The sequence below is a fragment of the Pholis gunnellus genome, assembly GCF_910591455.1.
Source record: "Pholis gunnellus genome assembly, chromosome: 9".
Lineage (NCBI taxonomy): Eukaryota > Metazoa > Chordata > Actinopteri > Perciformes > Pholidae > Pholis > Pholis gunnellus.
In genome coordinates this window covers 27,154,947-27,169,051 of record NC_136535.1, presented here as the reverse complement: position 1 = coordinate 27,169,051, position 14,105 = coordinate 27,154,947, and the positions used below count along the sequence as shown (strand labels likewise).

Genomic DNA, 14,105 nt, shown 5'->3' with positions numbered 1-14,105 from the left:
TGATCAACTAATTACTGATATAATATTATAGATTAAATAAAGTCATTGAAATACGGACGAACACTTGAATGTAATCATAAAATACTAATTATTCTGCAGAATGAGGACTTTCATTTCTGCATCTTTAAGTAAACAAACTGTTGAATCTTATTATTACGGAGAACATAACACAGAGCTGTGTTGTGTTCTATGTGTGACCATAGAGACCAGCGGAGCAGCGGCTCCACCTGCTGGATCGACGGAGCTTCTGCACAATAAACAGTGAAAAGTGTTTCTGTAACAATCTCCATCTTTAATAATCACAAACTCACAGACGTTACAGAGGAATGAAAAGAAAAACATTCAAAGTAAAGTTCTCACTTCCTGTTGTAAGGCAGCAACATGTTAGCATAGATGCTAATCTGATGTTGCCACAGGAAGCCACTGTGACCAATCAGGCTGCTCGTTTCCACCCGTGTGACCTCACAGGTGAGTCTGCTCCATTAGAGGCTCCGCCCACCACTGATGTCACGTTGTGATTGATGGAAACATCCGGTCTGAAGGTTGTTGTGATTCTGAGAGAAACAGAGAAGTTATTGTTAAAGTTTGAGCGTTGCAGCTGAGATCGACCCTCAAATCTCTGAGCGTCATTGAACGCACCACCAGGAGCCGCTTCAACAGGAAACGATGACGTCATGTCAACAAAAAAAACAAACCAACTGAGATTCAAAGAGTTCATTTGACAACAAAAACGACTTAATGTACTAACGTACTGATGATGTAGTGATGATGTACTGATGATGTACTGATGATGTACTGATGATGTACTGATGATGTACTAACGTACTGATGATGTACTGATGATGTAGTGATGATGTACTGATGTACTGATGATGTACTGATGTACTGATGATGTACTGATGATGTACTGATGATGTAGTGATGATGTACTGATGATGTAGTGATGATGTAGTGATGATGTACTGATGATGTACTGATGATGTACTGATGTACTGATGATGTACTGATGTACTGATGATGTACTGATGATGTACTGATGATGTACTGATGATGTACTGATGATGTAGTGATGATGTACTGATGATGTAGTGATGATGTACTGATGATGTACTGATGATGTAGTGATGATGTACTGATGATGTACTGATGTACTGATGATGTACTGATGATGTACTGATGATGTACTGATGATGTACTGATGATGTAGTGATGATGTACTGATGATGTACTGATGATGTAGTGATGATGTACTGATGATGTACTGATGATGTACTGATGATGTAGTGATGATGTACTGATGATGTACTGACGATGTAGTGATGATGTACTGATGATGTAGTGATGATGTACTGATGATGTACTGATGATGTACTGATGATGTAGTGATGATGTACTGATGATGTACTGACGATGTACTGATGATGTACTGACGATGTAGTGATGATGTACTGATGATGTACTGACGATGTAGTGATGATGTACTGATGATGTAGTGATGATGTACTGATGATGTACTGACGATGTAGTGACGATGTAGTGATGATGTACTGATGATATACTGATGATGTAGTGACGATGTACTGATGATGTACTGATGATGTACTGATGATGTAGTGATGATGTACTGATGATATAGTGACGATGTACTGATGATGTACTGATGTACTGACGATGTACTGATGATATAGTGACGATGTACTGATGATGTACTGATGTACTGATGATGTACTGATGATGTACTGATGATGTAGTGACGATGTACTGATGATGTACTGATGATGTACTGATGATGTACTGATGATATAGTGACGATGTACTGATGATGTACTGATGTACTGATGATGTACTGATGATGTACTGATGATGTAGTGACGATGTACTGATGATGTAGTGATGATGTACTGATGATATAGTGACGATGTACTGATGATGTACTGATGTACTGATGATGTACTGATGATGTACTGACGATGTAGTGACGATGTACTGATGATGTAGTGATGATGTACTGATGATGTACTGATGTACTGATGATGTACTGATGATGTACTGATGATGTACTGATGATATAGTGACGATGTACTGACGATGTAGTGACGATGTACTGATGATGTACTGATGATGTAGTGATGATGTACTGATGATGTACTGATGTACTGATGATGTACTGATGATGTACTGATGATGTACTGATGATGTACTGATGATGTAGTGATGATGTACTGATGATGTACTGATGATGTAGTGATGATGTAGTGACGTACTGACGTACTGGTCCAGTGGTTATTTGGTCTTCTTGTCGGAGGCCAGCGTGTCGTGAAGTTTAGAAACGCTCTTCTCAAACTGGTCCATGGACAAAGTCCCGTTCTCATCGAAGAACGCCGACACAGACTTCGTGAACTCGGCTTCACGGAAGTTCCTCGACTTTCCATCAGAGAAGGAAACTCTGAGAGAGTACTGGTCATCAAACCTGAGACACAGAGTACACGTTAGTACATCTAGAACTACAGAAACCTGAGACAGAGTACACGTTAGTACATCTAGAACTACAGAAACATGAGACAGAGTACACGTTAGTACATCTAGAACTACAGAAACCTGAGACAGAGTACACGTTAGTACATCTGTGTGTGTGTGTGTGTGTGTGAGGACTCCGTCATCAGAGTGCATGCTGGGTAAAGGATTCTGACCGTTTGAGGGAGGAGGAGAGCTGCCACATGTGATCTGGATCCATTCCAGCTGGATCCTTCTGCAGAGACACCAGGAAGATGTTCTTCTCCTTGTAGGAGGTGTAGAGGGTCAGGATCCCCATCATGATGAAGTACGTGATGGGGGGCGGTTAGGGAACCATGACATCATCCCCCGTCCTCTGTAGGACGCGGGTCAGACTAACATTCACACTCATCACAAACTCATCTTCACACCATTCAGGATTTACTAGAACGCTGGTCCTGATCACAGAACGCTGGTCCTGATCACAGAACGCTGGTCCTGAACACAGAACGCTGGTCCTGAACACAGAACGTCCTGAACACAGAACGTCCTGAACACAGAACGCTGGTCCTGAACACAGAACGCTGGTCCTGAACACAGAACACTGGTCCTGAACACAGAACGCTGGTCCTGAACACAGAACGCTGGTCCTGAACACAGAACGCTGGTCCTGAACACAGAACGCTGGTCCTGATCACAGAACGCTGGTCCTGAACACAGAACGCTGGTCCTGAACACAGAACGCTGGTCCTGATCACAGAACGCTGGTCCTGATCACAGAACGCTGGTCCTGAACACAGAACGCTGGTCCTGATCACAGAACGCTGGTTCTGAACACAGAACGCTGGTCCTGATCACAGAACGCTGGTCCTGATCACAGAACGCTGGTCCTGATCACAGAACGCTGGTCCTGATCACAGAACGCTGGTCCTGAACACAGAACGCTGGTCCTGATCACAGAACGCTGGTCCTGAACACAGAACGCTGGTCCTGAACACAGAACGCTGGTCCTGCAGCAGTCAAAAGATTTGTTATCTTGTTGCACTTTTTAGCAGCACTTTAAAATAAAAGTGCGCAATACACTACTTTTGAATTCATTATTGAATTTTGAGCATAACAGTCTCAAGGATATGAGATGACGCAGCAGGCCAGGACCGGCCTGGACTCTGGGAACGGGTGCATGAAGTCCCAGACCAGAGCCAGCATGGCGAACAGACAGGAGACGGTGCAGATGACCAGACGCCCGTCCACCAGCCCGAAGGTCTCCACGTAACCGTACTTCTCCAGCAGCACCTGAAGGGGGCCGACGGTTACTGACCAACAACTGACTCATGACGACAACAGACGACCTTTCACAATAAAAGCTCACCTTCTTCGCAGCGTCATCCAGCGAGTTCTTCACAGCGGCTCCGTCCCATTTATCGATCTTCACCGGCTTCTCATCGATCCGCCACTGGAACAGATCCATCGATATTAATATATTGATGATAAATTAACTCTTACACTATAAATATGACAGTGTTAAATCAAATAGTTATTTATTCAAATTAAGTTTTTATTAAACTAAGTTAAAACGTGATGATTTAGAATCTTATTCATTTCTAAATTACTTTTCTCATCCAACAAATAAATGTTTCAAACAGAGTACACACACACACACGCACGCACGCACGCGCGCGCACGCACGCACACGCGCACACACACACACACACACACACACGCACGCACGCACACACACACGCTTCTGTCTGCACACAGTGAACTAGGTAAACGGCTGCGGGTAGACCGGTAGACCAGCAGACTCACACACAGCTTCACCTGTTTCCGTTTCATTCTACTACGTATATGTAAGTTAGCCTGTTAGCTTAGCGTAGCTGGCTAACAGCAGCCCGGAGCTCTCCGGCTCACTGAGAGCGGACCTCCCGCTGTGACCGTGTGAACAATGAGCTCCGGAGCTTCTCTTCACATCTCACTGAAACAAATCAAACTGTTATCGCTCACTTTCTCCAGGAGTCCGTTCTTTCCGTTCCTCGCAGCCGCCATCTTGTCTTCTGCTACGAACACGGCGCCCGTGACCTGGACGCATCTGATTGGCTCTCAGCGACATCTGAAGCGCCACGTATTAACGCACATTATCGCGTGCGCGTACCCGAGACGGACACAGCACAGTGCGCGCACTCTCTTTTCTTTTTTTTCTCGCACACAAACATAAAACAATACTAAAACAATAAATAAAAAGGACATCAAAGCACAGAAATTACCATATTTTAATAAAATAAAAATATATTAAAAATGTGTTACTTAACTCAGAGTGCGGGGAATGTCACATACTGTTAAACATTTAACAATATTTAATTCATTCATCTTTATTTTATTAAAGTTTCGGGTTAAATCTAAACAGCTTCAGACATCAAACATCAACTCTTCCTTAAAGCTTTTGTTTACATTTTCACCACAAACAAACACAACTCGTCCAATCACACGACTCTTCTCTCCTGGTCCAGATGTCTCTGAGACTACAGTACCCATGAGCCTCAGCGGCAACGGAGCAGAGTCCAGGATCCACAGCTTCAAAGAGCTGAAAGAACGTCCAACAAACGTTCAGACTGGAAGACCGTCAGCACAGAGGAGGACCAGGAACATAGTGGGAGGAGATACTGGGCCCCTAAAGACACAGACCTCCAGGAATACCTGAAGACCAGACCTCCAGGAATACCTGAAGACCAGACCTCCAGGAACCCCTGAAGACCAGACCTCCAGGAATACCTGAAGACCAGACCTCCAGGAACCCCTGAAGACCAGACCTCCAGGAACCCCTGAAGACCAGACCCCCAGGAACCTCTGAAGACCAGACCTCCAGGAACCCCTGAAGACCAGACCTCCAGGAACCTCTGAAGACCAGACCTCCAGGAACCCCTGAAGACCAGACCTCCAGGAACCCCTGAAGACCAGACCTCCAGGAACCTCTGAAGACCAGACCTCCAGGAACCCCTGAAGACCAGACCTCCAGGAACCCCTGAAGATCTCTTTAGATGTCTGTGTTTGGTCCGCTGGTCCTCCAGAGATGAGAGTTCACATGTCAGACTGCAGCTGGTTCAGTTTTTGGTGATTTGCTGGTGAAAAGATCAAATAAACGTTCACTTTCTGTCCTTTTTCCTCGACAGCGTTTTAAAGTTTGCCGTCGTGTAAAAACATTCAAACCTTTTCGTCACTTTGCATATATGAACCTCTTCCTGTCCGTCTTTGTGCCGAGTCAGCGGACGACTCGCTCTCTAGTGCTTCTTGTTGATTCGTCGGGATCTCCTCAGGCCACGCCTCCTGCGGTGGTTCTGGTTGGACATCCAGGACCGCAGGAAGTACTTGTCGGGGCTCCTCCGGCGGTTGGTGGTCTGGTTCTCGCGGTCGAACTGTCTCTGCAGCTTCACGGCGATGGCCCGGTCCTGTCGCTCCTGCTGGATCTGACGGACGTACCGCTCGTCGAAGGCCTCCTGGCTGGCCGACCGGCTCCTCTTCAGGTCCGAGTCCCGCTCCGAGTCCAAGTGTTTGGTCTTCTGTTCCCGCTTCTTGCCCCTCCTTGAGGTAGACTGGTTGTGGAGGCTACTGTCGGACTCCTTCCTCGGACTCTGCGAGTCCTTTGGCACTAATTTACAGGACTGGAAACCGGAGTTCTTAGTGTACGGTGAGAACGACTGTTTTCGGCTAAAAAGCGCTCCGCCGCTGCCGGATTCAGGCGCGCCGACCGCCGGCTCGAAGTCTGAACTTCCTCTGAAAGTGGTCTCGCTGCTGTAGCGGATCGCAGGGACCCGGATCTTCACGGACTGTTTCTGGAAGGAGTCTGTGTCTCCGGCTGGAGGTTCGAACAGCAGCCTCCTCTTGTTGGCGGCCCTCACTCCGCCTCGTCCCAGCGGGGACCGCCGGGTCTTGGCGTCCTCCCCCCCCACGCCGGTCTTGCTGTGGAGCTCGTTGACGGGGCTCGTCAGCGTCGCCTTGGAGTTCACCTTGAGGCTCTGGCGGTCCAGTTCGATCTGCCTCCACTTCAGCAGGACGGCGGGACTGGCCTCGTAGCTGGTGGCCCTCTGCAGGCCGCGGGTCAGGTTCCTGGGCGTGGACTTCACGATGGTGGGCTCCAGCAGGCGTCCGTCCGGCAGGCGTTTGGGCGGCGTGCACGGCGAGCAGACGATCGGCTTGAAGTGGTTGAGTTCTTCGGAGATGCTGTCGTTGCTCTCGGGGCTGATGGAGCGCTCGGGGTGCGGCGGGGCGGCGCCCACGGGAGTCGACGACGAAGAGACGACGGCTCGCCAGGCCAGCCGGCGGTCGGCGGTGATGGGAGCCGAGACGGAGCGGCTGTTCTCCGAGGAGAGAAGGATTCCTGCTGAGGAACTGTGACTCATGCAGACCTGAAGGAACCAAAAGGGGGAACAGAGACCTTCAGGTTCAGAAGAAAGAAACTAAACACACATACATACATACATATATATATATACATATATATATATATATATACATATATATATATACATACATACATATAAATATAACTGGATATGGTTGTGTAACTCACCCGGTCCATGAAGGCCGGCTGGGTGACCACCTTGGTCTTCCCTCCTCGGTCCTCCACCGGCTCGCTGCAGCTCTGACTCCTCTGAGCACCACTGAAGAAGAAGAAGAAGAAGACAGTCAGCCGGTCTCACAGGCGTGTGTCACAGGTGTCACGCTGTAACGGCGGCTGAGCTCACCTGGAGAGCGCCGCACAGTGTTTGGTTTTCCTGATGAAGGCCGAGATGTTCCGGATCCTCCTGCTGAGCGGCTCCTCGTTCTCCGAGTCCGACAGAACTCCCTGAACAACAACAACAACAATCAGAGAAGACAATAACAAGACTTTTGAGGATGCAGCAAAGCATCATGGGAGTCCTGAGGATTCATAGAGGTCACGTCCTGATAACTTAAGATCCTAAAATCCTTCATCTGGTGAAAACTCTTAAAAACTGGATAAAAGTCACTTTGTGAGCTTCTGTCTGACGGGAGGAACAGGTGAGCCAATGAAACGCACCTTTATCTGCATTCTATCTGCAGCATTACAGATTCATGATTTATATCATCTGTGATATTAAAGTAACCAACTCAACAACACACACACACACATATATATGGTATATAGACAAACATTTATATTTTATAATATATATATATATATATATATTTCTAACACAGGTCTTACTGGCTCTTCGTCGCGTCGGACCGACTCGTCTTTCCTCCTCTTCACCTCGTCTCTCTCCTCAGACACCAGCTGGAAACACAAACCTCCGTCAGTCTTTGAACTCAGCGAGCCTCTCCAGCCTGATGCTGCGTTCACTGACAGCGGGAAACATCAGACTCACCTTGTGTTTACCGGTCGGTCCCGTAAAAACATCACAACACTTTGGGACGAGAGCCGGAGACACGAAGCGCTCTGAAGAGACAAACGACACAATCACACGATTCATTAGTTCATCCGCTTTATGGGGATGAGAGCATGAATTATTCATTATGAACACATTAGAGTGAATCAGTGTTTACAGTCATTCTATCATCATGATGTATTAATAGAGGATCAGTTCATTTATTACGATATTAAACTAATCACACTGTTATAGAAGATAAAATAGAACTTTATTAAGAAAACACAAAACGAACAATACAAATAAAACATATACGAACAATAGAATAACTATTATTAAGTGTAATAGAAATAATACTGTGAAATAGAACACAATAACAATAACATTCAATTAATGAAGTAAAATGCAATGTAATAATATGAATAAAATATATAACAGCAAATAGAAAAGTCATATTTATAAAAGAGTTCATAGTGGATTTAAAAACATTGATTTCTGTTCAGAATCCTTATTTATCTTTAGTACGATGATCACTATGAGATAAACACGTAGTACTGTAGTACTGTAGGGTAGTACTACTACAGTAGTAGGAGTAGTACTACATCAGCTCCTCCTACAGCTGGACAAGTCTGAACAAGTCCTCTAACCCTTCTGCTGCTGGAGGACTCGTGAGTTTTTACCTGAGTGACGTCATAAACACCTTTATTCTTCCATCACGTGACTCGTGAGTTTTTACCTGAGTGACGTCATAACCTCCCTCTCAAAATGTAACTTTATTCTAAAGTTCTGCTCTTGTCTCCGTGTTTTTTTCTCTCTCTGCCTCCGGTTCCTAAATCAAACGCACCCTAACCCTCCGCTGCTGATACATCCGGGTACTGAGCTGTGGTGTCTCCGGTGAACACACACTCACCTCTCCGGTTGTCGCGGTCCCTCCTGCCCGCCGTACCGCTGCTCTTCTCCGGGTCGCTCCTCCTCTCCTCTCCGCTGCCGGGCCGCCTCTGGGTTCGTCGGAGTCGACAGGCCGGGTGAGCCTCCGCGCACTTCTTCTTCTTCTTCTTCTTCTTCTTCGCCTCGTTCTCCGGCGGACTGGACCCGGATCCAACGGACCCGCACCCAGCTACGGGCCCGAACCGGTGCTTACCGGCGGTGGCCGGTCTACCGGGCCGTTCAGCGGACCCCGCGGTCGCCATCTTTCCCTGGTGAATCTTCTCTCTCTCTCCAGTTCGCTCAAAACAAACCCCGCCCTGCCGCCGCCGAAACTGCGCGAGCGCTGCGCAGATTGGACGCGCGGTGCAGCCCGCCAACCGCGGAGCTGGGACGCGGCGCGAGCCGTTCTCTAACGTCTTCTTCTTTGATGTTTGTTGGTGGTTGGCAAACAATTAATTGGTGCATTACCGCCACCAACTGGTACAGAGTGTGGACCTGGACGTCTAGTACTTATAGTTACTACACAAAAATGTAACATTTAAACATTTAAACATTTAAACATTTAAACATTTAAACAATTAAACAATTATACAAATAAAAACAAAACAAAAAACAAAACTGGCTCATATTTTCTGAATATCAGTTTGTCTAAGATACTTTATTTTGTCATGACCGTAACGAGCTTAAAACATTAACTATGAATATATGACTAATATTATTACATGTAATGGCTCATGTCCAATAACTTGCTTCTAAAATATTGTCACAGTATATTGTTCATCCTCCAACATTTTCTAACGTTTGTTAATTGTAATTGTAAGAACTGGGATAATTAATAAACATCTGTATTTAAGAAAATCAACTCATGTAACTTTTATTGTGAAAGGTTTTATTTCCGGGTCTGCAGGTGGCAGCAGAGTGCTGCTAAAATCCGGAAGTAGATATAATTGTACCCTCGAAGAAGAAAGGAGCACAACAACAACAACAATGGCGGAGAGAAGTGAGACGAGCCGATAGAGGACGACGTGACACGGAGGAGAAGTGAGACAGGTAAAATAAACGCATGAAGTGAGACATGTTAAAATAAACACATGAAGTGAGACATGTTAAAATAACTCAATATTTAATATATTTACCTGTAAACTTTAAAAATTATGCATTTCTCTGTGAATTCATTGATGAATTAATTCATTGTAATAAACAGTATTTAAGTATTTTGAGAGATGATTCATTATTAGAAGTAAAAATTAAACCAAATAACATGAAATCAAGTTGTGGAAAGTTATTAATTAAACTATTTGGTATATTGTGGCTCTTTTTACCAGTTAAACTGCAGATAATCAGTTATATTTATAATATTATACAATATTGTAATCCATCTCTACCCACTTAATAAATAAAAACCCTTTGAAGAGCTCCTCTGAGTCTGTTCACATGTAAGGTTTGATCTCAGAACATACGGTATTTAGATTGGAGTTGAATCTCTTTATGTTCTGGACCGTCAGTCCTCTAGCTGGTGACCTCGTGTCACTAAAACCTCCTCAGGACCATGAAAACCACGATGACACACCTGACTTACCTGCTGCTTTGTGTGTTAATGCCGCTTCCAGTGCTGGTCTGCAGGTCTGGTTCAGGTCCTGGATGCAGGGCGGCAGACCTACGGTGGAGGTGGTGCGTCTGGGCCTGGTCTCCTACCAGGAGGCTTTGAGGCTACAGCAGGTCTACGTGAACCGGCACCGGTCCGGTCCGGCTCACGCTCTCCTGCTGTGTCAGCATCCTCCGGTCTACACCACCGGGATCCGCCACAAACCCTACCCGGCCCCCCTGCTGGACCGCCTCCGCCTGCTGGGGGCCGACGTGCACCGCACCAACCGAGGAGGACTGATCACCTTCCACGGACCGGGTCAGCTGGTCTGCTACCCGATCCTCCACCTGGGCAGCTTCAAGAAGGTGAGAGCGGGTGGGTTTGATGAAGTTCAACCTGTGTTAGCGTGTAATAACGTTTGATAATGTGTGTTAGCGTGCAATAACGTTTGATAACGCGTGTTAGCGTTTGATAACGCGTGTTAGCGTGTAATAACGTTTGATAACGTGTGTTAGCGTGCAATAACGTTTGATAACGCGTGTTAGCGTTTGATAACGCGTGTTAGCGTGTGATGACGTTTGATAACGCGTGTGATAACGCGTGTGATAACTTTTGATAACAAGTGTTAGCGTGTGATAACGTTTGATAACATGTGATAACGTTTGATAACGCGTATTAGCGTGTGATAACGTCTGATACCGCGTGTAATAACGCGTGTGATAACGTCTGATACCGCGTGTTAGCGTTTGATAACGCGTGTTAGCGTGTGATGACGTTTGATAACGTGTGTTAGCGCGTGATAACTTTTGATAACAAGTGTTAGCGTTTGATAACGTGTGTTAGCGTGTGATGACGTTTGATAACGTGTGTTAGCGTGCAATAACGTTTGATAACGCGTGTTAGCTTTTGATAACGTGTGTTAGCGTGTGATGACGTTTGATAACGTGTGTTAGAGCGTGATAACTTTTGATAACAAGTGTTAGCGTGTGATAACGTTTGATAACATGTGATAACGTTTGATAACGCGTATTAGCGTGTGATAACGTTTGATAACGCGTGTGATAACGTGTGTTAGCGTGTGATAACGGGTGTTATAACGTTTGATAACGTGTGTTACCGTGTGATAACGTTTAATAATACGTGTTAGCGTGTGATAACGTGTGTTAGCGTGTGATAACGTTTGATACCTCGTGTGATAACGTGTGTTAGCGTCTGATAACGCGTCTGATAACGCGTGTGATAACGCGTGTTAGCGTGTGATAACGTCTGATACCGCGTGTGATAACGTGTGTTAGCGTGTGATAACGCGTGTGATAACTTTTGATAACAAGTGTTAGCGTGTGATAACGTTTGATAACATGTGATAACGTTTGATAACGCGTATTAGCGTGTGATAACGTCTGATACCGCGTGTGATAACGTGTGTTAGCGTCTGATAACGCGTGTGATAACGCGTGTTAGCGTGTGATAACGTTTGATACCTCGTGTGATAACGTGTGTTAGCGTCTGATAACGCGTCTGATAACGCGTCTGATAACGCGTGTGATAACGCGTGTTAGCGTGTGATAAAATATGATAACGTGTGTTAGCGTTTGATAACGTGTGTTAGCATGTGGTAAAGTTTAATAACGTGTGTTAGCGTTTGATAATGTGTAATAACGTGTGTTAGCATGTGGTAAAGTTTAATAACGTGTGTTAGCATGTGATAACGTTTCATAACGTGTGTTAGCATTTTGATAACAAAACAAACAAACAGAACATAACGTTTGAAAACGTTATAACGTTTGAAAACGTGTGTTAGCATGTGATAACGTTTGAAAACGTGTGTTAGCGTGTGATAACGTTTGAAAACGTGTGATAACATTTGAAAACGCGTGTAAGAATGTGATAACGTTTGTTGACGCGTGTTATTGCATGTTATATTTATATTATACATAGCAGTTAAATGTTTATGCTTAGTTTCTCTGTTGTACTTTGTCATCTTTAATGTCCTTGTTTTCCTTGTTATTTTTCTTGTTTATTTGTAAATTTTGTGTTTGTATGTTGAGAGCAATGTGTAAACTGGAGTCAAATTCCATGTATGCGTACACACATGGCCAATAAAGCTGATTCTGATTCTGATTAATGTGCGATAATGTGCATTAGCATGTGTTAGCGTGTGTTAACATTTATTAGCGTGTGTCAATGCGTGTTTGCGTGCGTTAACGCATGTGTTAGCATGTGTTAACATGTGTTAGCATGTGTTAACGTGTCAACGCGTGTGCTAGCGTGTGTCAATGTGTGTTAGCGTGTGTTACCATGTTGACGTGTGATCTGATCCCTCAGAGCGTCCGCTGGTACGTCAGTGAACTGGAGAAAACCATTATCTCCGTCTGCAGCAGGTTTGGTATCGACGCGTCCACGTCTCCTCACACCGGCGTCTGGGTCGGAGACAACAAGATCTGTGCCGTCGGTACGATGACACAGAGACTCTTCTTCTCCTCAACTTCTGTCTGTCGCATTCATTATATATCTAAACTGCCTCACAGCGACTTGTTGTCTGAGTTGTCTTCTCCTCATTGCGTCCTCGTAGGAATCCACTGCGGTCGCTACGTCACGTCTCACGGCTTGGCTCTGAACTGTAACACCGACATGTCGTGGTTCGGCCACATCGTGCCGTGCGGCATCATGGGTAAAGGAGTGACGTCACTGAGCACCGAGCTGCAGAGAGACGTCTGTGTGGAGGAGACCATCCCTCAGCTGCTGGACGCCTTCAGGGACCGTTTCCACTGTCGGCTGACGGACGGACAAACAGATGATACCGAGCGGGACGGCGGAGGATCGTCAGCGTAGAAACTGACTTTGTCTGATTTACATGAAAAAAAGGCCTTAAACAACCTTTGAAGTCTACAAACTACCTTTAAAAAGCGCCTCTGAATTCGTAGCTTTATATATCTTGAAGATACAGATTTAACGTTGTCTTTTTACTTTGAATTTGTACCAAATGACATCATGAAGTCACCTCATTGTGTTACAATCCTTCGTGTCTGTCCATGTTGTGTTTACATGTTAGTTCTGTTGTCTCCATGTGGACAGAAATATTAATGAATGTGGACCTCAAAGTGTCTTAAAAGTATAATATATTATGTTAAAATCACATGAGACAACCTCCGGTTCTTCACGTGTTAAAGCTGCATTCTCTCTAGTGTCCACCAGGGGGCGACTCCTCTGGTTGTATAGACGTCTATGAGAAAATGACTCTACTTCTCTCTTGATTTATTACCTCAGTAAACATGAGTTTATGGTCTCAATCTCTAGTTTCAAGTCTTCTTCAATACAGCATGATGTTCATTTAGTAAATGATGGTCCATTTAGAGTCACAGGCCAAATGCCAACGTCCCCCCTCACGGACTCACGGACTTTGAGGCGCGCTCACGCGAAGTTCGTGAGGGTTTAGTTCTGTCCCGCTGTCAAATCATCGAGTGTTTGAGGCTCTCTGCAGACATTTTGAGCCCTTAATGAACCCTTTCCATAAGTCAGCATGGTATGCTGACTTAGCCTAAGGGAATTACCCACAAATCATTGCAATGTGACGTTAAACACGGGGTAACCAGTGGACGCATGGAGACGTAAAAAAAAAAAGGTAAACAAAGAGGACGCTCACTGTGTTCAGCCTGGTGTATTACATTTACACAGAAACATTAAGGGTTAAAGATGGAACAAACAAACATGAAATCAGAGAA

General features: G+C 45.2%; 3 protein-coding genes across 4 annotated transcripts; 1 reads left to right on the top strand and 2 right to left on the bottom strand.

Annotated features, from left to right (window-relative positions):
* Nucleotides 1-271: 271 nt before the first annotated feature.
* Nucleotides 272-4,563, bottom strand: spcs2 (signal peptidase complex subunit 2). The gene is made up of 6 exons (XM_079166633.1): nt 4,495-4,563; nt 3,863-3,946; nt 3,627-3,786; nt 2,691-2,826; nt 2,265-2,470; nt 272-554 (listed from the first exon to the last, which is right to left on the bottom strand). Exons 1-5 carry the CDS (start codon nt 4,534-4,536, stop codon nt 2,284-2,286), a joined length of 609 nt encoding a protein of 202 aa, XP_079022759.1. The 5' UTR covers nt 4,537-4,563; the 3' UTR covers nt 272-554; nt 2,265-2,283.
* Nucleotides 4,564-4,748: 185 nt separating this feature from the next.
* rnf169 (ring finger protein 169) lies at nt 4,749-9,110 on the bottom strand. Of its 2 annotated transcripts, XR_013767238.1 has the most exons (7): nt 8,782-9,110; nt 7,872-7,942; nt 7,712-7,780; nt 7,230-7,330; nt 7,055-7,145; nt 5,273-6,890; nt 4,749-5,197 (listed from the first exon to the last, which is right to left on the bottom strand). XR_013767238.1 is itself a non-coding variant. In XM_079166817.1 (6 exons), exons 1-6 carry the CDS (start codon nt 9,059-9,061, stop codon nt 5,766-5,768), a joined length of 1,737 nt encoding a protein of 578 aa, XP_079022943.1. In that variant the 5' UTR covers nt 9,062-9,110; the 3' UTR covers nt 4,749-5,765. The 2 variants fall into 2 exon arrangements, 1 of the variants encoding a protein (XP_079022943.1); XM_079166817.1 differs by having other exon boundaries at nt 4,749-6,890.
* Nucleotides 9,111-9,758: 648 nt separating this feature from the next.
* Nucleotides 9,759-13,827, top strand: lipt2 (lipoyl(octanoyl) transferase 2). Its single transcript, XM_079165650.1, has 4 exons — nt 9,759-9,848; nt 10,409-10,748; nt 12,709-12,835; nt 12,956-13,827. The coding sequence occupies exons 2-4, from the start codon at nt 10,440-10,442 to the stop codon at nt 13,213-13,215; spliced, it is 696 nt and encodes a 231-aa protein (XP_079021776.1). The 5' UTR covers nt 9,759-9,848; nt 10,409-10,439; the 3' UTR covers nt 13,216-13,827.
* Nucleotides 13,828-14,105: the final 278 nt, after the last annotated feature.